The sequence below is a fragment of the Sebastes umbrosus genome, chromosome 14 (genome assembly GCF_015220745.1).
Source record: "Sebastes umbrosus isolate fSebUmb1 chromosome 14, fSebUmb1.pri, whole genome shotgun sequence".
Taxonomy (NCBI): domain Eukaryota; kingdom Metazoa; phylum Chordata; class Actinopteri; order Perciformes; family Sebastidae; genus Sebastes; species Sebastes umbrosus.
In genome coordinates, this window is record NC_051282.1 from 1,892,540 (window position 1) to 1,918,187 (window position 25,648).

The following is a 25,648-nucleotide window of genomic DNA, read 5'->3' on the forward strand; positions in this document are numbered from 1 at the left end:
GCAGCGCAAATCAACTTCCGGGTCACGGGGTTAAAAGCTGAAGTGTTTTGGTTTAGAAGTCTTCCTCAATGTTAGCCAGTTAGTTTGGAACAAGTCTTTTTATTGATGTCACTTTACCCTCGCCAGTAGCAGTAGAGATGGATGCTCTGCACAGACACCGCTCACTTTATAAAGGGACGACTCCGCCATGGAAAGAAACCTACCGCCAGGTGAGAGACAGCACGTTAACTTGTCAGGTAGCTAGCTAGCGTTAGCATGTTTGTTGTTTATTTGTTTTGCACAATTTCAGACAATGCAACATAACAAAGAAATAAATGAATAATATTCAGTGCAGGAAGAGACAAACAACCCACTGGGCTGATCTGAAGCCTCCACCTAGAGACTAGTTTAATATAAAGACATAATATGACTACATCATAGTGATAACAAAACAATTAGGACAAGATATATATAATAACAATACAGTAAATATATCAGAAAAGACAAGTGTGTGTGTGTGTGTGTGTGTGTGTGTGTGTGTGTTGCGTGGAAGTGTATGGTAAGTGTTTGTGAGGAGGATATTGTTAAATATCTAAGCATGTGGAGGCGCAGCTGCTTCTTGGTTCTCAGTCTTTAACACTTCTGGTCTGTATGTGTTGTCTCTTGCAGCGCTGTGTAGACAGGCTGAAGAACAGCCGGTCCAGGCTGCTGCAGAGATACCGTCAGGTGGGAGAGAGCCAGCAGCAGAGGGGCTCCGGCTCCGGGGCCTCCGTCATCGTCCAGGAGGTGATGGAGGAGGAGTGGACTGCCCTGCAGGCAGAGGACCGGAGACTGGCCTCGCTGTGGGGGTCAGAGGGGTCAGAGGGCATGGCAGAGGTCGGTCTCTCTCTGTCACTATTTCTCTCGCTCTTTTTCTCTAACTAGGTATACTTTCTCTACTCTTGGCTCTCTGTAACGTTAGCTATTTCTAGGCTTGTCTCTTGTCTTTCTGTTTGTCTCTGGGTCTCTCTCTGTGTAACTCTGAGCTCTGTCAGGTGTGTGTGGTCCCAGAGAGAGCTCCCTGTACTGTGTAGATCGCACTGCGCCTTTGATAAAAACACAGTTTCACAATAAGTCTGTCTTCAAAAGAAATCAGCAAATCAAGAACTGCACTCAATAATGAATGAGTGAATTGGAGAGCAAAGACCTGGGGTGTCATCATGTGGAGTGGACTTGTAGAGTTGAATTATCTGTATGAGTTTTACAGTATAACCTAGTGGAGGTCTGCTGTCTCTTCTTTTATAAGCAGATGTTCAGTGTCATGAAGGAGTACGATGAACTAGCAGTACTGGAAGAAATCCAACAGGAACTAATGTCTCATGGTAATACATTTCTATAAATCATTTAAATTTTTTGGTGGGGCGGGGTTAAAAGTGGCAGTAGGCAGAATATCTTTGGCATCATTGGGCAAAAAATCCATAATAACCTTTCAGCATATTGTAATTCAAGTGTTCTGACAGATAACTAGACTTCTGCTCCTCCTCATGGCTCTGTTTTCAGGCTTTAGAAAATCTAGCCCGTGACGGGAGACTTTGACCAATCACAGGTCATTTCAGAGAGAGAGAGAGAGAGAGCGTTCCTATTGGCTGTTCATTCAACGGAGGCAGCTGTCAATCAATCTCTGATCAAATGGTCAAACTAGGCAGCGCTGATCAAATATGAATAAATATTCTGTTACTGTAATGCCTATTTCTCAAATAAAATGTTCTCAGAATCATCTTGTAGTGTACTGTTTAGCTATAAAATGAGAAAGTTTGCTCCGACTGGTGGGCGGTGCTTGGTATTTCTTCAGCAGATCTCAACATGGCGGCCGGGTAACAAACTTTCTCATGTTACAGCTAAACAGTGCACTACAAGATGTTTCTGAAAAAGTAATAAGTAAGAAAAGAAATAGGCATTACAGTAACAGAATATTGATTCATATTTGATCAACGCTTCCTAGTTTGACCGTTTGAACAAAGTTTGCGAGTGATTGACAGCTGCTCAGAGACGGCAAGGCTCCAGTTCAGCTCTGATTGGTTGTTTTCCTCCGGTCTGTGACATCTTGCAGATGCCATTAGGAGCACCGTAGGACACAGAGGAACATGATCATTTTTAGTCATATTTGCTCCAACCTGCCTACTCCAGCTTTAAATCCAAACTCCTGACTGTAGATATTAAGACGAATGTCCAGTAAAATAAATGGATCTGTAAATTATTCTATACAGTTTTACTTGCAGCAGGGTTGAGATATATCTGCGGATGCACTGGAAACAAGGAAGATGTTGCTTTTGAGTCCCTACTAATGTTGTGTATCCTCTTCTTTGTGCCCCAGAAATGTCTATTATTGAAGAATACGAGAGGAACCTGCAGTTTGAGCAGCAGTGCATATCATCTGTTGTGGAGGGGATGGAGGAGACGCATATTATTTGCCCCATATGTCACACGTGAGTCCTGCAGATGACTGCTATAACATAACATAGTGACAAAGGATGATATTTTTGCATATTTATCTACTCATTTTTAATACTAATCTAAAGTCACACTAACACAATTTTCAACCAGTGATAGTTTATGATTCAACTTTAGCATGTTTTTTTTTGTCTGGCAGGAACAACTTGACCATCAACAACTATTTCATCTCCTGCCCCTGTGGACTGTACATTAACACTAAGGTTAGTTCGTTTGATAAACTCTATCCCAGGGGTCGGCAACCTTATTGATATGAAGTGCCATTTTTAAAAAATGTTTTTGTGAATCAGTGTATGGCTCACAACAATACATCAACATTAAGGATAACGTTCAGTTTAAAGGGACTTTGTAAGAATCAGAAATGTCTTGTTAACAACGACACCTGTGGCCGTTAAGTCAACGAAAGTCAGCGTCCTGTTGCTCACACTTGTCCTCGCTGTACATAGACATGAACGAGCATCGCTCAACACAGTGAGGCGACACACGTCAGCTAAAAGCACAATATCACTCTATATTTCAGCTGCTTGGCAGTAATGTTAGCTGACCAGACGAAGGTCTCTCCATGAATCACTGCTGATCCTAGTGTTGGCTTTTCCTGCCTCAGCCTCCCGACCGCGGTCAGAAGGAACAGGGGAGACACCGGAGTTTTGGTCGGAGACGATAACGTTTCTCTCTGCGGAGCCCCGTCACTTCACAAGACACGGGAAACCTCTGTTGGTCTGGAGGAGGTGCAGCAGTTATTTCTGCACAAACGTCCACTGAACATTCACTAGATATTCTCAGAGCTACTAACTCTTCTGCAGTGTGGAGTGCGCGCGCATGCACGTGAGAGTGGAGCGAGAACGAGCGCGGTGTGTGAGTGAAGGCAGGCAGAGGAGCAGAGTACCTCAGAGACTTCGGTCCTGGAGACCAAAGCTACGGTCTCCCCCGCATCCTCCGACCGCGGCCAACACTGTTTAACAGACGGGCTTCACTAGATACAACCAAGAGGTTTTGGTGCTTCACTGTAGTTTGTGTTGGAGTCTGAGTCTGAACAGCGTAGCAACACGCGAGCGAGCATGGGACACCGACCCACAATGATTTATACGTGTAAGAAATTACAAACAGTCCCTTTAATAGTTGGTGCCTTCAAATGGGTTTGTGTTTACGGTGTTCACTAGAAGAGTCCATATGAACGCCCCCCCATCCCATGTGGTTTCTGAAAGCTTCACGAGTTGTGACGTGTTTACTGACGTTGTCAGAAATGGCGGAGGACATGGAAGTTTATTTTTCGGTACATAATAAGTGAATATTAGTAATTTTAGTCGTATGTTGTAATTCTATGTAATTGTATAATATGTCTGAGGAAAATGTTGATATTCTCACCGGCCTCATCTCTTTCCTCTGTCATTATGCCTTTGCATTTCCTGTATTATGTTACCCGCTTGCTAGCTGGCTAAATTGTTCTAGATGCCGACAGTAACGTTAATATTGCCGTTGGTTAGCAGCGGCGTTATCACGAGTTAACCACCTGAATGCCAAGCATATCTTGTACTAGACTTCCCATGTTGTGAACACGGCTCACGAGTTCCATTTTTGAAGGCACCATATGACACTACATCAAAATGAAAATCTCCAACCAATCTGTCATTTTATTCCATCTGTATAGGCAACGTGCATAGCAACATTTAAAAGAAATAATTCTGGACATTGCACAGTAATTCTGTATGAGAGCTATACAAAAAGGCTGCCATGCGTATGAAAACATCCATATCTGAGTTAAAATCATCAGCCCTACCAACCTTCAACAAGTCTTGTTCTTCAGCAACAAATTTGATAAATTCTGTGAAGACGAGTACTAGCCAATCAGAGGCAGCGTAGGGCGGGTCTTCGCTGATGAGGGTGGGGACAAAAATCAATCAAACTACGGTAATTAACAGGCCGCACAACTTCCAATGGCTGTGAAAGAGGCCGTTTGGCATGCAGATGAGAGGGCACTACAACATTTCCAAAACTCTCTTGCACACTTATTGCTAGTGTGCCACTGGTGTCCAAGGTTACCTACCCCTGCTCTATCCTATCAAAAATAAGGGACAAATGAGGACACCTGTCACTCATAACTCAGGCAAATCTGAACACACAGACATCAGAATCGTGTTTATTGCCAGGTGTAAGAAGTATACAATAGGAATTTGCTTTGGTTTTGTTGGTGAAAGTCAAACAGTATAAAAACAAAAGAATAGATAAAAACGTTAGAATAAAATAAGAATAACAAATTGAATTTCTACCAATATACAAAATAAGCTATAAACGTGATATAAACAGATAGGGCAAATATTGCCGGTGTGATCTATATCTATATCTATATATATATATATAGGAACTGCTAATAGCTAATTCGGCACACTTTTAATAATGCAAAATTGCCTAAATATAATATATAATACATAATATACAGGCCAAAATAACATTATACAGTATTTTCCATTTTAGAGTTTTAAAACTTGAATCATGATTATCCCCCAAACAGGAGTCATGGTTATAATAGTTTTGAATTTTCAATTAGTTTTTGTTTTTGTTAGGGACAGGTATAATGGCTCAGAAGTATGTAGCTACATATACATACAAAATACATGGTTGGAGAACTGTGTAGGAATGGCCATAATGTTTAATGTTCGTGCTGTTTTAGTGTCCGATGTGATGCAGTGGTGGCATAGCGCCATCTCCTGGAATGCCGAGTCCATTCGGTTTCTGTGGTTCAATGTCACAAGAGTTGACGGAGATTCGTGCTGTCTCCTTTTTTCGGTACTGATATATTATAGCTAAAAAAATAAAACTGAAATTAAGTTGCTTTCATTTTTATTTTATTTTTATTCGTTTTTTGACCAGGAAATATCATTTTAATTTAGTTTTAGTTTTTCTTAAAGGGTATAGTTGGATATATGTCATGCCTGGTTACACATGTGGTGACTATTAAAAGCCAGTATGTAAAGGAAGAGAGCAAAAAAAGCCCAGGGTTCAATTGAGTAATTAAGTAATGGCTTTGCTTAAGATGCTGCATGTTGTACACCTCGTCTTTAGAATCAGAACATCACCCCCGATGTCCTGCGGCTTCTTCTGGAGTCCAGGGTGTCGGAGCACATGGAGGACTGTCTCCACAACCCTGTTTTCTCTGTAGCTCCCAACACAGACAGCTCCCCCAACCTGATGATAAGCTGCAAGGTACGGTCACTGCCAAGTCTTTTGTACAGACGTTTCAACTGTGCTTCAGAGGATTTTTTCCATTGGCCTTTAGGCCCTTTTGTTGTAATGAAGTGCTGTATTTTCCCTGTTGTTATGTATGTACTGGCCTGTTGCCCACATATGTTCTCTGCTACTAGACTGACCCAGTTTCTCCAATAGAATAATAATCGGTATGACACACAATAACAGTAGTGTCACTGGTGACGGATGGATTCTTTGCCATCACAACTTTACTGTTTTCTCTGCTTCCAGGTGTGTGACTACCTGTCCATTGTCCTGTGAAAGCAGCTATGAGTGACCTTAACTCGTCTGATTTTGAGTTTTACTGTTTTATGCTCTCTGTTGTTTTGTGAAATAAAGACTATTTTTTATATTTAATGTGTTGATGCTCTTTATTGTACGGTCTGCTACCCCCTCTCTGACTACCATTTCATAACCAATGGTCATGATGAATGTAGTGTATGCATCATTTTACTAGTGCCAAGTATTTTCATGGAAACAATTAGGAAATTCAAGTTACTTAAGACTGCTGAACTTCCATTCTAGAAGTTGCTGAAACTTCACTCTATTTGCCTCCTGTCTGAGGTATAATACTGTGTGTGATTCTATGGTTTGAGGATGGTAATGGACCTGAAGTTGCTGACTGGAGTCTGGCCGACAAGTCAACCTTTTCAATTTGTCCCTAACCACCTATGTAACTGTAAGCTCCAAAATGCAACGCTTCTATTACAGTGCACACTACAGATGGACAAATGATTTCAAGAAAACATATTTATATTTTGAAATGTCTTTTTTGGCTGATGCAACATTTCCCTGTATTTGTTGGGCTTCTCTGGCTTGACAGAGTGAATTTCACTCTGAATACTAGGGGATACATATTTCCGCAGCTACAAAATCAGCTCCGGCGATAATGCATCCACGCTTTTGTCTGTCAGATCAAGTGGAGTTACCAGCACATATTTATGGCAACTTCATCTTAATTTCATATTCAATGTTAATTTCTTGGCATGTGGCTAAAGATCTAATTATAACATAAGGACAAGGAAACTTCGCCTGTGGAAATACTGCCAGATTAATTAAGAAAACCCTGCAAATTTCAGACTTATCCAATCAATGAAACTCTGTTCCTAGCGTGCAAAGAAACCTTGATCACTCCACATAATCATAAGCTATAAACGTCTATCAAATCTATCAGAATTAATGCAAAAATAATTGGGGCGGCAGTAGCTCAGTCTTCGGGGACTCAGCTTGGGAACCGGAGGGTTTACGGTTCAAGTCCCTGCACGGACCGAGTGTTGAGTGTGGACTGGTAGCCGGAGAGGTGCCAGTGGCACTCCTGGGCACTGCCGCGGTGCCCTTGAGCAAGGCACTGATCACCTAAACCTGCTCCCTGGGTGCTGTATAGTTGCTGCCCACTGCTCCCAATATATATATATCAGGATGGGTTAAATGCGGTAGCTGAATTTCACTATGTGCTGCGTTATGTACAATGTGTGACAATAAAATAGAATATACATTTACGTTTATGAACCCGACAGTCCAATAGTCCACTAGTGTTTTGCAAGTGCATGCACATCTGGGCGTGCAGAACTCTCCATCACCGGTAGAGGGCAGCATTGCTCCGACCATGTGAACCGTGATTTGAACGACCTGACCGCAAAACAACGAGGCAGAGCCGAGTCAGAGAACGACCTGACCGGAAAACAACGAGGCAGACCGAGTCAGAGCCGAGTAGAGCCGAGTCAGAGCGGAGGCAGAGAGAGAGGAAAGATGGCAGCCGCGGCAGTGGCTGAGTTTCAGAGAGCACAGTCTCTTCTGGGAACAGACCGGAATGCCTCTATCGATATCTTACATTCTATAGGTAAATATAACCGACACAATACGGCACTAGAGAGACAATAAGCATCCGCTCAGACACCGGAGCTGTACAGCCCTCCATCAGATGGGGAGCAGTTACAGTTAGCATGCTAAGCTAAGTTAGCATGCTAAGCTAAGTTAGCACGCCCAGTGCTGGCCGGCTCTCTCTTCTCGTTGCTTGCACAGTGAGTCAGCAGCAGCGGGCTAGCCGGCTAGCAGCATACCGGCTAGCTTAGCAGACAAGCTAACGGTAGCTAGCCCGACTCATTCATTTGACAGCAGCTAGTGTGACAGCTGGCTAGTTAGCGTTAGCATTAGCATGCAGCCACCGCTGTTAGCAGCTAACAGCTCGTCTGGTCAGATGTCAGTCAGGCCGACCTGGACATCAACGTGAAACTGAGTTGACTCTGTCAACACCAGCTACTGTGCCACAACCTACAGTTGATGTTCATGTACCATCTGATGTCTGATGTGGATTATTACATCGGAATTATGTTCTGATCGTTTATTGTTTAATGTGACAGCTTCGTCACCTGGCTGCCTGCCTTTCAACCCATTCATATATATATATATATATAAGTATATATATATATATATATATACTTATATATATATATATATACTGACTTAATACTAGTCTCTAGAGACAGATCCAACCTCTCCATGATATATGCATATATAGTGACTTAATACTAGTCTCTAGAGACAGATGGATAGAGTGTAACATCAGCATTGTCACTGTTGGTATATCACGGTGATTTGTGTCAATACGGATCAGATTACATCATCATTATATGTGTGTGTGTTGTAGTGAAGCGGGACATCCAGGAGAGTGATGAGGAGGCGGTGCGTGTTAAAGAGCAGAGCATCCTGGAGCTCGGTGGGCTGCTGGCCAAGACAGGACAGGCTGCAGGTAACAACATCATGTCCAGACACACACAAAAGCTTTATATCATACTGTATCACTACAAGCTCAGTCAAACCACATGAGGAAGTTTGGACATTGGTCTGATTGGATCGTTCTTTTTTTTATAAGAGAGCAACACTTGAAATTTGAGAAATTGTGACTTATGCTTTTTGTCACTTGATCTGATAATGTTGTCAAATTGTGAATGCTGAGCAGCAAGGCTTTTAAAGGAGCAATTCTAATCCAATCCACTTTTTGTTAAATTCTGAGAATATCTCCTCACTGTCCGCTAGCTGTCTGTTCTATGTGGGCGCTGGAAAAAAACTCTGGTGTTCATACACAGCCCTGACTCTGTTTGGTCTTAGTTAATCGTGATTTATCGCAAGTTGATCACACAGTTTTTATCTGTTCAAAATGAACCTTAAAGGGAGATTTGTCAAGTATTTAATACTCTTGTCAACATGGGAGGGGGCAGATATGCTGCTTTATGCAAATGTATGTATATATTTATTATTGGAAATCAATTAACAACACAAAACAATGACAGATATTGTCCAGAAACCCTCACAGGTACTGCATTTAGCATAAAACAATATGCTCTAATCATAACATGGCAAACTGTAGCCCAACAGACAACAACAGCTGTCAGTGTGTCAGTGTGCTGACTTGACTATGACTTGCCCCTAAACTGCATGTGATTATCATAAAGTGGGCATGTCTGTAAAAGGAAGACTCGTCGGTACCCATAGAACCCATTGACATTCACACATCTGGAGGTCAGAGGTCAAGGGACCCCTTTGAAAATGGACATGCAAATTTTTCCTCGCCAAGATTTAGCATAAGTTTGGAGTGTTGTTTAGCTTCCTTTGCAACAAGCTAGCATGATATGGTTGGTGCTAATGGATTCCTTAAATTTTCTAGTTGAATAATTAATTTCTCGCTTTTTAGAAATAACGTCGCCAAGAGGGTCTGAAAAGACGATAAATATAGCAAAAAAGTTGCCAAGTTGGTAACAAACTAAAAAACTAGTTTTTAGTTTCACATGATACCAGTATCTTCATTCTAGTATTACATCTGAGTCCGCTGCAACCTCCGAAAGATCGAAGTGCGTTAAAGCATTAAAGAAATTAATGGTGTTAACGCGTTATTATTGTGTTAACTTTGACAGCCCTAATTAAAAGAGAAAGGTAGTGGGAGTGAGAGGGACCGTAAATCTATTATTAGTATCTGTTTGGGTGTTGAGTTCAAATATCAACAATGTTTCTCCAGAATCGCTGACTCCACCTTTTAAGAGGAGAGAGTCTGTCAAATGTAAATGTTAACTGATCACCTCATCTGCTGAATGCACTAGCTGCCTTGTTTGCATGCAGCAGAATTTTATGAAGCTCAAAGTTTCAAAGAAATATGAGTGGACAATCAGACAAATCTGACAAATCATGTCCTGCCTTACCAGGCTTTATTATGAGGGAGTTTTGATGTCATTGACCATTTTTGTGCAGACTGCAACTGTGACCATTGACCTAATATCTTATTACAACATTAAACTTTTCATTAACCAACCAATATGTAACATATTTACTGTAATAAATCATCAAATGTCCATGATATGTCATCAGCGATTAAGGGAACATGCTAAGTGTAAGTCTAAAGCCAGTAAGTTCCTTTGCAATTTACATTCTGGTCCGAAACGTCTGTTTTTGTTTTGGCTGGTGTGATCCCGTCCACTGCCCATTTCAACACCCCGTTGCCACATATGAAACAAATTGGCATACAAACACAGCCTTCTGCAACCATGGAAGCAAGCTAACCAACTGGATCAACAGAGATAACGTTAGTGTTAGATTCTGCCCGACCTGAAAAGCCTCGGCACATCTCTCCGGGGTCCGTGTGCAGCTGGGTTATCAAGGTAGCGAGTATTTGAGACATACAGACGGAGAAGTGATTCCAACTACTGCTGGTGGCCAGAGGCTAACGCAGTCGTGACTAGAAGGTAACCCTCAAATTGCGAAGACGTGTGCTAACTGCTATCAGTCACACCGGAGGAGCTGATGGGCCACGGCTCCATTGTTTTGAATTTGGACTGCTGATACTCCTTTTAAATGCTAGCTGTCAGTGCTACATATTGCTCCTTTAAGTGTCAGGCTTTTTATTTATTATTTCATTATTTGGCTGTCGGATGAAAATTCAGCAAAAATATATATTTTTTAATACATGCACATGAGCACAGGTTCAAGCAATGAATCAAACTGTAGCAAGTGTTTGTGTTTAAATATTTGTATCAAAATGCTGTAAAGCTTTTGATAGTTATAGTTGTTTGAAAGTACCTTTTAGTGATGTTACTAAAACTGAAATGCAAGGATTAAGACATGGAGTTAACGTAGTACTAGACCAGGACATCTTTAAGGAATTTGTTCTTTAGTCTAGGTTTAGATTTAATCCCTGTCAGCAAATCTGCTATAAAATGTCCAAGGATCCGTCTGCCTTTTAAAAACAAAAACAAAACACTATGCAAGGAAGATATTAGCTGGCGAAGGTTTAAACATCATGTGTCATTGTATCAGTTGGGAAACAATTTGGAATTAGTGTGTTCTTGTAAAATGTTTATGTTTATTTATTTGCACATACATAAAACTTCATAAAATCTAGATAAAAATAAGAAATGTGACCGGAGAAGTCAAGAAGCCACAGGCTTATACAACGGACCTCCCCTCAACGTGAGGAGTAAAACAAAAGAAAATGAAGCTAACATAATTTAAAAATAATACAAAAAATGACAACTAAAGCACACAAATTAAGCAGAAAAACAAATAACTATATGAAAAAAACAAACAGAACAAAAATCAAAGAAGAGAATATATATATATATATATATATACATACATACTTACATACATATACATAAAAATAAACCCGTCAAGAATTAATTAGACATCATGGATTGAATGCGATGACAATTTCATTTAAACATTTTCCAAGGATACAGCGCTTTTGATTATGTGTATTTTGGCGTTCCATATCTGTACCCCGCACTATCAAATATTGTGTTATTTAGTGTTTTGCAACTCTGTTTACCTGCATCACATTTTTGCATTTACCAGCCATTGTGGCAGATTGACTTATACATACTTGTGTACTATACGTCTTTCTTATCCTCCCACTCTCCTCTCAGAACTCGGGGGTCTGCTGAAATATGTACGCCCCTTCCTTAACTCCATCTCCAAGGCCAAGGCAGCCCGGCTGGTCCGCTCCCTGCTGGACCTGTTCCTGGACATGGAGGCTGCCACGGGTCAGGAGGTGGAGCTCTGCCTGGAGTGCATAGAGTGGGCCAAGGTCGAGAAGAGGACCTTCCTCAGACAGGCTCTAGAGGTGAGAATCAGTGGTGTCGCAGGGTTTGTTCACACCCAGCGGTTTGTCTGTCGTCTTTTCTGGTTTTCAAACAAGTTGTAGACCCGGGCCCTAAAATGGTGTTTTTTCTCCTTTCTCCTCAGGCTCGTCTCATCTCACTGTATTTCGACACAAAGTGCTACCAGGAGGCACTACAACTCGGTAAGTGTTGAATCTCCTGGAGTTTTTAATTTCCTTGAATATTACAGAAAGTGTAGATGTCAAAAGATGTCAAAACGTACTGAATTATTGCGTTGACTCTAAACTTGCCTCCTTTTTCAGGCACCCAGTTGCTGCAGGAGCTGAAGAAGATGGACGACAAGGCCCTGCTGGTGGAGGTCCAGCTGCTGGAGAGTAAGACATACCACGGGCTTAGCAACCTGCCCAAGGCCCGCGCCGCCCTCACCTCCGCCAGGACGACCGCCAACGCCATCTACTGCCCACCCAAACTACAAGCTGCTTTAGACATGCAGTCAGGTACAATCGCTGTTGTGGGGTATCTGTTGCTCAGCTGCATGTAGCTATATATATATATATATATGTATAGTATATACATTTATGTGTGTTTGGTTGTTTCCAGGGATCATTCACGCGGCGGAGGAGAAAGACTGGAAGACGGCTTACTCCTACTTTTACGAGGCCTTTGAGGGCTATGACTCCATTGACAGCCCCAGAGCCATCACAGCCCTCAAATACATGCTGCTCTGCAAAATCATGCTCAATTTGTAAGTGGTATACTACACAGATACATGCAAACGCATGCTCAGCACCATATCCAGCCAGTATGCATGGAATATTGGGTTTTAATACATTTAATGTAAGACGTGCGACTCCGTTGTCAGTTTGTTGACAAGAGAAGCCAGACTGGGTGTAAGCTTTTTGTCCTGCTGTGTCTTGATGCCTGTTGTTTGTGTTTCAGGCCAGAGGATGTCCAGTCCCTCATCAGTGGCAAGCTAGCTCTGCGGCACGCTGGCAGACAGGTATCTCTCTTTATTCCTAAGCATTTGAATTCTAATTTAAACTTAGCTGACCATTTGTTAAACCCCTCCCCTGAACAACAGTTGTTGAATCATAGCTTAGCCACCATAAGTAGGCATGACAGGTCTGTCTAGCTCTGCAGTTCTCTACATGGTGAAGATGAGCTTCTCTGCAATTATAGAGTGTGAAGGGTGGTGTTTATATTGCCTTTCCAAAACTGACAACACAGGAGCCAATGTGTAAGGAATGGATTAAACGGTATCGTTGTCTGCTCTAAAGGAAGCTGCAAATGTTAGCATGTCTGGCTAACTAGCATACTACCTACCTAACCAGACATCTCCCCGGCCAGGAACACATCATCAACAAACTACATTCATTTGTGGGGTTACAGATTAAGTTCAAATAAAGCCCTGCTCCTGATGAGCACACCCACTGTGAGATATTCACCTCTGTGGAATGGAGAGTTTAAGCTAACGGTAGCAGCTCTGCCCTGCTCTTTATTGACTTTGGGGTAGAGACGCACCGTTCGATCGGCCGGTGACCGGAATCGGCTGATTATCAGCTTGATCAGCCGTGACCGGTGACCGGCCGATCAGTATCGGATACGGCCGATTCTGTGCCGGCCAAATTTACACGCATGTGGCGCACAATGGTTCACGTCGCGCACACTGCGGCACAGACAGTAGCCAACTGTTGTCACAGCCACACACACACTCCGGTGTTCTCGCTAGACGTGATTTCTAAAAAAGGCGACTAGCAACAAATTTAGCGACTTATTCAGACAATCAGGGAAAGAGCGAGAACTTTATTTAAATATATTATATTGTAATTTATTCCCAATGCTGCTCAGAGTAATCCCAGTGAGCGCCTCCTCTGTCAACAGCGTGGGGTTTCTCCCTCTCCTCTTGCTTGGTGTGCAGTCAGTAAGTCTGGGGCAGGCAGGAGGAAGCCTCAGTTTTTTTAGCATAATGTCATGTACATAGCCATTAAGTACATATTAAGGCCCTTTCACAGGGTTCTGGTTTTAAAACAAGTCAGCTGGAAGACAGAGTTGGTGTTTTGAACCAACTACCTAACAGCTTAATTAGCTAGCTGGCTACAGCTGATAAAACCTGCCAGCCACAGTTGTCATTTCAGCTGGCAAACTCAATGGTTGTTGTCATTGTAAACTGCAAAATGTGCCATTAGAGAGCAGAAAGCTTGACAGGTGTATCAACAGTAACTAAGAGGGAAGGGCTTAGCGAACAGTCATTGAAAGTTAGATTTAGTTTTATTAGCTGGATTTTCTGTATTTATTTATTGACATATTTATGTTGTATGTGCCCATAACCTTTCCTTTGTATTCTTGTTCTACAGACAGACTCACTGAAATGTGTGGCACAAGCCAGCAAGAACCGGTCGCTGGCAGACTTTGAAAAGGTTTGTGTCCAGAGTTTGATGCTGTGTGTGGACTTGTGTTGAAGCTGTTACATTATGAATGAAACTGCTGAGTACACTGTCTGCCTCTCTGCATGTTTACATTTTTTGGATCATTTTCATTTGTGATTAAACTGTCCTGTCCTCCCCCGTCCTCCCCTCTCAAGGCACTAACAGAGTACAAAGCCGAGCTGAGGGATGACCCCATCATCAGCACTCATCTGACCAAGCTGTATGACAATCTGCTGGAGCAGAACCTCATCAGGGTCATCGAACCTTTCTCCAGGGTCCAGGTAGATCATCTTTTCAACGTCGGTCTGTATTCAGACGGAGAGCTAGTTGACGTGAGCTGTTTGCAGCCGGTAAGCAGCACAGTCCTGCATGGAACCAACAGCTCACGTTAACTAGCTGTCGTCCTGCCGACTTCAACACAGATTTGTTGTTTGGAATGAAGCATTATCGGGGAAAAATTATGGTGCGTCAATAGTGAGTTTACTGCTTCCCAAACACATTTTCTATCATCAGGACGACGGGACGCCGTTAATGTCGAGCCCTGACGGTACCTATGGTACCTGCAGGTTAGGGGTTACAATCACATTTTCAGAATTTTGGCATCGACTTGGTACCGAAGTATTGTGGCGGCTGTGGCTCAGATGATAGAGCAGGTCGTCCACCAATCGGAAGGTCGGTGGTTCGATACCAGGCTGCTCCGGTCACATTTCGATGTGTCCTTGAGCAAGACACTTAACCCCAAATCGCTCCCGAAAGCATAGCCATCGGTGGGTGAATGAGTATTTAGATTAAATCCTGTTGGGCAAAGTTGGCACCTTAGCAGCCTCTGCCATCAATGGGTGAATACTGACATGTAGTGTAGAGCGCTTTGAGTGGTTGGAAGACTAGAAAAGCGCTATATAAATGCAAGTCCATTTACCATATTGGTTCTTGTGACATCCCTAAGTATTAGTAAGCACACTAAGAACACTGAGTATACTTTGTAAGTAATGTCTTTAATCATTATGCTTGTCCTTCTTTTCTCTAACAGATGGCACACATTTCCTCCCTCATCAAACTATCTGAGGTACGATTTAGCTAATCTTCATCAACGTTTCCGTGTAGACTTTCACTTTCATTATACATGAGTTGCCTGTTTGATGTAATCCTTTAGATTTTGACAGTGAAATAGCAACAATCAGACTGTGTGTGCTTTGCAGGGAGACGTGGAGAGGAAATTATCACAGATGATCCTGGACGAGAAGTTTCACGGTGAGTGTGTCTGCAGCTCTACTAGTATACACGTCATGCTAGATAGCTAAATATGATTATTAGGGCCCGAGCACGAAAGTGCCAGGACCCAACGGTGTCCTGGCATGAAGTGCAAGGAACATATTGTTTTTCTGCAGATTATTAGGGCCCGAGCACGAAAGTGCCAGGACCCAACAGGGCCCGAGCACGAAAGTGCCAGGACCCAACGGTGTCCTGGCACGAAGTGCAAGGAACCTATTGTTTTTCTGGGTATTATTATTAGGGCCCGAGCACGAAAGTGCCAGGACCCAACCGTGTCCTGGCACGAAGTGCAAGGAACCTATTGTTTTTCTGCAGATTATTAGGGCCCGAGCACGAAAGTGCCAGGACCCCAACGGTGTCCTGGCACGAAGTGCAAGGAAACCTATTGTTTTTCTGCAGATTATTATTTTTCTGCTGCAAGAACGCGTTTTTGACGACCTTAGCCATCCCCAAAACTCACCAAAATTGGAACATGCGTCGGGAGTGTCGAAAATTGCAATGTTCTGTAGTGATTGGGAACGGGCGTCGCCAGCGGGCTCTATAGCGCCCCCTAACGCGTCGAAATCTAAGGTTGATCCGATATTCATGAAATTTGGTATGCATATCCCACTCATCATTTGAAACATATTCCTCATTGGGTTTCATTAGCTCCGCCCACCCAGAAGTCGGCCATATTGGATTTCATGTCATTTTTAGCGTTTTATAGGCCGCGTACTTTAACGAACTCCTCCTACAGATTTGATAAGATCGATTTGAAATTTGGTCAGGACCATCTTAAGACCTTGAGGATGAAAAGTTATTAAAATCGTGAGTTTTCACTTAACGACCTGACCGTGGCGTGGCGGCCATTTTGAGCCATTCGCCATGAAATGGAAAAATTGATATCCGCGCTCCGGTTTCACCTACAAGTACAAAATTTGGTAGACAGATGTAAGATGTGGAGAGAAACAAAAAAGCCTCTTGGAGGTATGCCCAAAACTCAACAGGAAGTCAGCCATATTGAATTTTATGTGCGATTTTGCCCATTTTTCGCCCATTTCTGGGGGGTTTTGTAGGCCGCGTACTTTAACGAACTCCTCCTGCAGATTCAATAAGATCGATTTGAAATTTGGTCAGGACCATCTCAAGACCTTGAGGATGAAAAGTTATTAAAATGGTGAGTTTTCACTTAACGACCTGACCGTGGCGTGGCGGCCATTTTGAGCCATTCGCCATGAAACAGGCAGTTATTGTAACTCAACTGTACATAGTCCGATCTGCCCCAAATCTCTCAGGTATGATGGTGGTCCAGTACTGATGACATGTATATGAAAAAATATACTCATAGCCCCGCCCCAAGACGTTAGCCCCGCCCCCTTTCATATCTCATGAACCGTTTATAGTAGAGTCTTGTGGGAGGTGTCATATCACTCAGCAGAGAGTGCCTGTTTCATTGGTGAAAGTTATGCCCGACCCCTACACATTAGCCACGCCCCCTTTCATAACTCATGATCCGTTTGTAGTAGAGTCTCGTGGGAGGTGTCATATCACTCAGCAGAGAGTGCCTGTTAAGTTGGTGTTGTTATCCCCGCCCCCTACACATTAGCCACGCCCCCCTTCATAACTCGTGAACAGCTTGTCGTAGAGCCTTGCGGCAGGCGTCGTGGCGCTTGTCAGAGTTTCGGCTTCACGGTGCCCGGCCGCGTCGGTCGGCGTCCCGCCAGCATCCCCGACGCGCAAGTAGGGGCGAGGGCCCGTTCATCGCTGCTCGCAGCTTTAATTATTCTTATTCTGCTGCGAGATCGCGTTTTTGGGACCTTTTCCATCCCCAAAAACTCATGAAAATTGGAATATGCATCAGAAGTCGCGAAAATTGCAAAGTTCTGTAGTGATTGGGCTCGGGTGTCTCCAGCAGGGCTCCATAGTGCCCTCTAATGATGGCAGGCTGTCAGACAAAGTTACTCCGATCTTCACGAAATTCAAGTATGTCATTGCTCACGCCCTCATACCTGGATTAAATGATTTTGAGATTTTTTCGGCAAACAGGAAGTCAGCGATCTTGGACTTCCTGCGTTTTTTTTAAATTTACGAACACATGTTTGAGGACTTTAGGATGCACAAAAACTCATGAAACTTTACACGCACATCCAAACTCGTAATTCCTTTGATTTAGTGGTGAAATTTTGCTTGGGCGTGGCATGTTGGCTCTCTAGCGCCCCCTTATGTCTTTTAGCCTTTGAACATGCCTTTGACACCCTTGGAATACTCGAAAACTCATGAAACTTGGCATAACGATGGACACCCGTAAACCTTACGTGAATGTAAAGCGATTGGGCTTTGCGTGTTTAGCCGGCTCCATGGCGCCCCCTAACGCGTTGAAATCGTAACTTTGTCAAAGTTGATCCGATATTCATGAAATTTGGTATGCATATCCCACTCATCATTTGAAACATATTCCTCATTGGGTTTCATTAGCTCCGCCCACCCAGAAGTCGGCCATATTGGATTTCATGTCACTTTTAGCGTTTTATAGGCCGCGTACTTTAACGAACTCCTCCTACAGATTTGATAAGATCGATTTGAAATTTGGTCAGGACCATCTTAAGACCTTGAGGATGAAAAGTTATTAAAATCGTGAGTTTTCACTTAACGACCTGACTGTGGCGTGTCGGCCATTTTGAGCCATTCGCCATGAAATGGAAAAATTGATATCCGCTCTCCGGTTTCACCTACAAGTGCAAAATTTGGTAGACAGATGTAAGATGTGGAGAGAAACAAAAAAGCCTCTTGGAGGTATGCCCAAAACTCAACAGGAAGTCAGCCATATTGAATTTTATGTGCGATTTTGCCCATTTTTCGCCCATTTCTGGGGGTTTTTGTAGGCCGCGTACTTTAACGAACTCCTCCTACAGATTTGATCAGATCGAGTTGAAATTTGGTCAGGACCATCTTAAGACCTTGAGGATGAAAAGTTATCAAAATGGTGAGTGTTCACTTAACGACCTGACCATGGCGTGGCGGCCATTTTGAGCCATTCGCCATGAAACAGGCAGTTATTGTAACTCAACTGTACATAGTCCGATCTGCCCCAAATCTCTCAGGTATGATGGTGGTCCAGTACTGATGACATGTATGTGAAAAAATATACTCATAGCCCCGCCCCAAGACGTTAGCCCCGCCCCCTTTCATATCTCATGAACCGTTTATAGTAGAGTCTTGCGGGATGTGTCATATCACTCAGCAGAGAGTGGGTTAACCCTAACTCAACTGTACATAGTTCGATCTGCCCCAAATTTCTCAGGTATGAGAAGGGTCCAGTCCTGATTATATGTAAATGCAAAAATATAGTCATAGCCACGCCCCCTACACATTAGCCCCGCCCCCTTTCATAACTCATGAACCGTTTGTCGTAGAGTCTTGTGGGAGGTATCATATCACTCAGCAGAGAGTGCCTGTTTCATTGGTGAAGGTTATGCCTGCCCCCTACACATTAGCCCCGCCCCCTTTCATAACTCATGATCCGTTTGTCGTAGAGTCTTGTGGGAGGTGTTATATCACTCAGCAGAGAGTGCCTGTTAAATTGGTGTTGTTATCCCCGCCCCCTACACATTAGCCACGCCCCCCTTCATAACTCGTGAACCGCTTGTCGTAGAGCCTTGCGGCAGGCGTCATGGCGCTCGTCAGAGTTTCGGTTTCACGGTGCCCGGCCGCGTCAGTCGGCATCCCGCCAGCAACCCCGACCCGCGAGGAGGGGCGAGGGCCCGTTCATCGCTGCTTGCAGCTTTAATTATTACTGTTATTATTTACTTGTTGTCAATATTGGTGTGTTTGGTTGTTTCCTGCACATGAGTCAGATTTACACTCACGGTGACGTTTTTGTGCCATCATAGTTCATAATGGTTTGTTTTTTTACCCCGGTCTGTAATCGACAGCCTTTTAACGTTTTTTCTCTCTCTGTTTTCCTCCTCTTATCACTCTCCCCTCCCCCTCTCTACCTGACAGGTATTTTGGATCAAGGTGAAGGAGTGCTGATTGTTTTCGACGAGCCGGTGGTGGACAAGACATACGAGGCGGCCCTGGAGACCATTCAGAACATGAGCAAAGTGGTGGACTCGCTCTACAACAAAGCCAAGAAGCTAACATAAGGTAAGCCCCGATGCAACTGATCACGTTGGTGTCTGTCTATGTGTGATAATTCAATAAATGACAAGGTGTAGCAACCCATGAGGCTGAGATACCTTTTGGTGTATTATTACTGTGCAGAGATAAAAACAATTAAAGCTGCAAGCAGCGATGAACGGGCCCTCGCCCCCGCGGGCACGTCTGGGGAACGCGCACGTCGGGGAACACGCTGTCGGGGGCGGGCATAACCTTCACCAATGAAACAGGCACTCTCTGCTGAGTGATATGACACATCCCGCAAGACTCTACTATAAACGGTTCATGAGATATGAAAGGGGGCGGGGCTAACGTTTTGGGGCGGGGCTATGAGTATATTTTTTCATATGCATGTTATCAGTACTGGTCCACCATCATACCTGAGAGATTTGGGGCAGATCGGACTATGTACAGTTAAGTTACAATAACTGCCTGTTTCATGGCGAATGGCTCAAAATGGCCGCCACGCCACGGTCAGGTCGTTAAGTGAACACTCACCATTTTGATAACTTTTCATCCTCAAGGTCTTAAGATGGTCCTGATCAAATTTCAACTCGATCTGATCAAATCTGTAGGAGGAGTTCGTTAAAGTACACGGCCTACAAAAAAACCCAGAAATGGGCGAAAAATGGGCAAAATCGCACATAAAATTCAATATGGCTGACTTCCTGTTGAGTTTTGGGCATACCTCCAAGAGGCTTTTTTGTTTCTCTCCACATCTTACATCTGTCTACCAAATTTTGTACTTGTAGGTGAAACCGGAGCGCGGATATCAATTTTTCCATTTCATGGCGAATTGCTCAAAATGGCCGCCACGCCACAGTCAGGTCGTTAAGTGAAAACTCACGATTTTAATAACTTTTCATCCTCAAGGTCTTAAGATGGTCCTGACCAAATTTCAACTCGATCTGATTAAATCTGTAGGAGGAGTTCGTTAAAGTACGCGTCCTATAAAACGCTAAAAATGACATGAAATCCAATATGGCCGACTTCTGGGTGGGCGGAGCTAATGAAACCCAATTAGGAATATGTTTCAAATGATGAGTGGGATATGCATACCAAATTTCATGAATATCGGATCAACTTTGAGAAAGTTAAGATTTCAACGCGTTAGGGGGCGCTATAGAGCCGGCTAAACACACTGAGCCTAATGGCTATACATTTACATAAAGTTCACAGGTGTCTATCATTTTGCCAAATTTCATGAGTTTTCGAGTACCTAAAGGTATGTTCAAAATCTAAAAGACATAAGGGGGCACTAGAGAGCCAACATACCACGCCCAAGCAAAATTTCACCACTAAAATAAAGTAATTACGAGTTTGGATGTGCGTGTAAAGTTTCATCATTTTTTGTGCATCCTAAAGTCTTCAAATATGCGTTCGTAAATTTTAAAATCACGCAGGAAGTCCAACATGGCTGACTTCCTGTTGGCCGAAAATATCTCAAAAACATTTAATCCAGGTATGAGGGCGTGAGCAATGACATACTTGAATTTCGTGAAGATCGAAGAAACTTTCTCGGAAAAACTGCGTACGTTAGGGGGCGCTATGGAGCCCCCTGGAGACACCCGAGCCCAGTCACTCCAGAACATTGAATTTCCCACCAGTTCTGACGCATGTTCCAATTTTGGTGAGTTTTTGGGGATGGCTAAGGTCCCAAAAACGCGATCTCCCAGCGGAAAAATAATAATACTGACAAAAACAATAGGTTCCTTGCACTTCGTGCCAGGACACCGTTGGGGTCCTGGCACTTTCGTGCTCGGGCCCTAATAATATGCCTAGCGTCCTCACTACTCCGGCATTTTCAAACCCCTAAAGCAGAGATGTGAAAACGCTGCTGATCCAGTATTAGTTTGAAGACTCCGGGATTATGTTTTAGTCTGGACGGGCAGAAATGGAGACCTTTGAAAACACCAACGCTTCCTGATTTCCCTGATTTGACACGCCCCTATCACGTGACCCTTTTCCAGAAGAAAACAAACAACATCAGCCTCAACCACCAGTGGTTCATTTCCACATGGATGGAACAAGTTACAAGCGTTGCTGACCTTGTTGTCTCTGCTTAACAGCTGTTGTGCAGTTAAATTCTGCATTCTGTAATTCTACCACTGCCTACATGCGCAGGAGGCAAGCGATTATTCGTACGATTTGCGACAATTAAAATTTTGCGTGAATGCTGATGTGATGTGAGTTTTCAGGCGTATTAGTATGGACAGAGGTTATTTCTGAAACGGTGCTAAAACGCTCGTGTGCACGGAGATATTAGTGTGGATGTAGCCTGAGATGAGACTTAATTGCTTTTTCCAGCGGTGCATGCCTATCCACAGTCCCTACAATGTATACTAATTAGGGCTGTCAATTGATTAAAGTAGTTAATCCCGATTCATCACACATTTTTTTTATCTGTTCAAAATGTACCTTAAAGGGAGATTTGTCAAGTATTTAATACTTTTATCAACATGGGAGTGGACAAATATGCTGCTTTATGCAAATGTATGTACATATTTATTATTGTGAATCAATTAACAACACAAATCAATGACAGATATTGTCCAGAAACCCTCACAGGTATTGCATTTAGCATAAAACAATATGCTCTAATCATAACATGTCAAACTGCAGCCCAACAGGCAACAACAGCTGTCAGTGTGTCAGTGTGCTGACTTGACTATGACTTGCCCCAAACTGCATGTGATTATCATAAAGTGGGCATGTCTGTAAAGGGGAGACTCGTGGGTACCCATAGAACCCATTTACATTCACTGATCTGGAGGTCAGAGGTCAAGGGACCCCTTTGGAAATAGCCATGCCAGTTTTTCCTTTGCCAAAATGTAGTGCAAGTTTGGAGCGTTGACATGGTTTGTACCAATGGAGTCCTTAAGTTTTCAAGTTTCATATGGTGCCAGCATCCAACCTAAAAATCGCAAGTTGCATTAATGCGTTAAAGAAATTAGTGGCGTTAAACAAATATGCGTTATTATTGCGTTAACTTCGACAGCCCTACCAAAAACACACGTCTTCTTCAACCCTGTCTTTGTCTTCCCCCTCAGAGAGAGCGAAACCATCGGTCCTCCTGTCAGGAGCGCCGCGGGCCAGTCACACCTCCGCCGTTCGCTCACTTCAACCCGGGGAGGGACGAGGGGAGGAGGAGAGTACAAACACTTTAACACCCCAGCAAGCAAACAAACCAGCTGACCAACCGGAGACAACCCGACGGAACAACACAGCGACGGGAGTGGACGCGCCGCTCCTCCTAGTCCTCCCTCCCTCCTCTGCTCTCCCTCATCTCTCGTCTCTTCCTCCCAATCTGACTGGGGTTGATCTGACTCAATGTGCTCCTCCCTGTGAACTAATTCAGGCACTGTGCCCCTCTTCTCTTCTCCTCCCACCACTGGTTTCTACTGTATGTCAAATTGGACGAGCCTCCCTTTCCCACCTTTTTTTTCCCTGTTTCTCTCTGCGCTGGCCATCAGGGAATCTTGTAAAATAACAATAAAGAATACGTATACAGTACTTATACATACATGTATTATATATTAAAAACAAGGAGTGTAATTGGGGGTAAACGTAGGTTGGTTGGTTGGTCTCTGTCTCTCACCGGATTCTACCCTTTCTGTTCAGTTTGCCAACCAGCCCTGAAACTTGAATGTTTGAATTTCTCTGATGGTTTTGAAGAAATCGGCCCACAGTCAACGGCGGCCATCAGAACAACCCCTCCCTTCTCTTCACATCCTTACTACGACCCTTGCCCCCTCACCCCGTTTCACCCTCACTCACTCACAAGGCATTCTGGGATTCGTGGACCATACAGGGAATTTGCTCTTCTGTCCACTCGGGACCATGCCACAAGGAGAGGAGGACATTCATCAACACACGGGGGAGGGGCTCCTATACCCCTCCTGCACTCCCACTTCCTGTTTGTATATAACATTGCCAAGCACCTCTGTTCATCCAAGGCCCGATGTATCACACTGTCCCCCTTTTTTTATAATGCGTAAGAACTGTATAAACGTCGCCCCACCGAAAGCTCGGTCAGTCAAACCAAGTGCTTTTGACGCTTGAGACTTGACCGGAGAGGAAACTCTGAGTTGTTTGGGCGGAAAAGAGAGCGGGTTTCGCCGAAGAAAATCATGCTGTACATTTTTGGGAACTTAAATTTTGCAAGGACTCGAGGGTTTACCATATATGACATAGAGAAAGACAAACGCTAATAAAAAAAAAATGAAACCGGCAAGTTGTTTGATTTTAGGATCCTGGTAATTAAAAGGTGTTGCGCAATTAATTTAAAAAAGATTTGATTGAAAAAAAAAAAAACACCTTAACAGTACAGTATGATTGAGAGAGCATGAAAGCTAGTTAGCAAGCAAACAAGTCCCAACAGTTCGCTAAAAGTAATGGATAAATGGTGACTTAAAGGTGCAATGTGTAAGATCTGGTCAGAATTTTAGTTCAAAAACATTCATAAAATGAACTAACATTATCAGCAGGATTTAAAGAGGTTACAGCGTAAACACTTGTACCTTGACAGGCGATAGTGAGTCACTGTAGCTTCCAGTCTCTCAGTCCAACATGAGAAGACCCGAGGGCTTAAAGGTTCCATATCATGCTCATTTTCAGGTTCATACTTGTATTTTGTGTTTCTACTAGAACATGTTTACATGCTGTAATGTTAAAAAAAAAACTTTATTGTCCTCCTACTGTCTGCCTGAATATACCTGCATTTACCCTCTGTCTGAAACGCTCCGTTTTAGCGCATTGCAACAGAATTGCGTTGCTAGGCAACAGTTTCGGTCCATGTTTACTTCCTGTCAGCTGATGTTATTTACATCCACTGCAACAGGAAATAGACAAATTGAGAATGTTTACGTTTAAAACCGTGTAATGGTCTAAATATTGTAGATTTGTGACATCACAAATGGACAGAAATCCTAACGGCTTGTTTCAAACGCACAATTTCTGAATACGGACTGTGTGTATTTCTCCGTATATTGAGTGTTTTGATAGTTTAACAGTATTTATAAAGCACTTAAACCTGCTTTATAATATAAAAGACATGAAAATCTCACTTTGTACAATATGGGACCTTTAATAATCCCGTTAAAGGTACAGAATCCGTCTATGTTTTGTCTGTTTATTGGATTCATGATGCCTTCAAATGGAACTCTTCAGCTTGCATGTCCAACATGGGAAGTCGTGTACACAATATGCTTGGGAGTTCAAATGGTTAATTTGTGATAAAACCCCGCCGCTAAGGTTATTGTCGGCGTCTAGAAGGCACAGAGGCTAACAATTTAGCAAGCGGGTAACGTAATGAAGGAAATGCAAAGACATAATGACAGAGGAAAAAGATGAGACCATTGGGAATATCAACATTTCCCTCAGACATGTACTGTATATCAACTTATTATGCACCAAAACGTCAGCAAAGCCCCCGTTTAGCGGCACATTGAACACACAGATGGCTAAACTACAGGCCGACGCCACACGTGAAGATTGTAAAATAGCATTGCTATTTAGACCAGCACTCAGAGTTTCAGCAGTTTGGTTGAATTGTACGTATTCTTGCCCTGCTGTTAGCTAGTAGTTGGCTTTTTTTTTTTTTAAAGAATTATAACTACTGCTTGTAGATTTACATTGGATGGACCCAGTATAACGGTGAAATGCTGATCTGTTGGTTTGGGGCATGTGGCCAGATCTTACACATTGCACCTTTAATGCTTCTTCCACTCTAAAGTCACCACCCCAACATAAACATTCAATTATATGAAAAGAATATGTAACAATATCTACTATTAATTAAGAGGTTTGTACTATAATAACGTCCACTTTTTTAAATGAACACATTTGGAACACAGCGGGCGGTGTAGGTGGCGTGTGCTTGAGCTCGTCTGATGGGGAACCAATGCTTCGGACAAGAATTCATGCATAACAAAATACACTTGTAACTCTACTTGAGTCAGTGTCTGCTGCTTAGGGGTTAACCCTCTGAGAACT

The 25,648-nt window shown here is 43.1% G+C and overlaps 2 protein-coding genes across 3 annotated transcripts; both read left to right on the forward strand.

Moving 5' to 3' along the window:
- On the forward strand, positions 1-6,069 carry rpain (RPA interacting protein). 2 transcript variants are annotated; one of them, XM_037791264.1, is made up of 7 exons: positions 1-209; positions 649-855; positions 1,268-1,340; positions 2,333-2,444; positions 2,609-2,672; positions 5,530-5,670; positions 5,944-6,069. In XM_037791264.1, the coding sequence occupies exons 1-7, from the start codon at positions 138-140 to the stop codon at positions 5,971-5,973; spliced, it is 699 nt and encodes a 232-aa protein (XP_037647192.1). In that variant the 5' UTR covers positions 1-137; the 3' UTR covers positions 5,974-6,069. The 2 variants fall into 2 exon arrangements, with proteins under 2 accessions (XP_037647192.1, XP_037647193.1); XM_037791265.1 differs by lacking the exon at positions 1,268-1,340 and having other exon boundaries at positions 22-209.
- Positions 6,070-7,304: 1,235 nt separating this feature from the next.
- LOC119501116 (26S proteasome non-ATPase regulatory subunit 11A) lies at positions 7,305-23,883 on the forward strand. The gene is made up of 13 exons (XM_037791254.1): positions 7,305-7,552; positions 8,360-8,461; positions 11,625-11,821; positions 11,944-12,001; positions 12,122-12,316; positions 12,420-12,564; positions 12,759-12,819; positions 14,174-14,236; positions 14,401-14,526; positions 15,276-15,311; positions 15,445-15,496; positions 19,499-19,642; positions 22,705-23,883. The coding sequence occupies exons 1-12, from the start codon at positions 7,462-7,464 to the stop codon at positions 19,639-19,641; spliced, it is 1,269 nt and encodes a 422-aa protein (XP_037647182.1). The 5' UTR covers positions 7,305-7,461; the 3' UTR covers position 19,642; positions 22,705-23,883.
- Positions 23,884-25,648: the final 1,765 nt, after the last annotated feature.

What these genes read in the sequence shown, in the direction of transcription:
- LOC119501116 (XM_037791254.1), top strand. Translation starts at nt 7,462, where the DNA reads ATGGCAGCCGCGGCAGTGGCTGAGTTTCAGAGAGCACAGTCTCTTCTG. An exon ending in TCCTCAGACAGGCTCTAGAG is followed by an intron (nt 11,822 to 11,943) that starts GTGAGAATCAGT and finishes CTTTCTCCTCAG; the next exon opens with GCTCGTCTCATCTCACTGTA. An exon ending in TGCTTTAGACATGCAGTCAG is followed by an intron (nt 12,317 to 12,419) that starts GTACAATCGCTG and finishes GGTTGTTTCCAG; the next exon opens with GGATCATTCACGCGGCGGAG.
- rpain (XM_037791264.1), top strand. Translation starts at nt 138, where the DNA reads ATGGATGCTCTGCACAGACACCGCTCACTTTATAAAGGGACGACTCCG. An exon ending in ATTTGCCCCATATGTCACAC is followed by an intron (nt 2,445 to 2,608) that starts GTGAGTCCTGCA and finishes TTTGTCTGGCAG; the next exon opens with GAACAACTTGACCATCAACA. An exon ending in ACCTGATGATAAGCTGCAAG is followed by an intron (nt 5,671 to 5,943) that starts GTACGGTCACTG and finishes CTCTGCTTCCAG; the next exon opens with GTGTGTGACTACCTGTCCAT.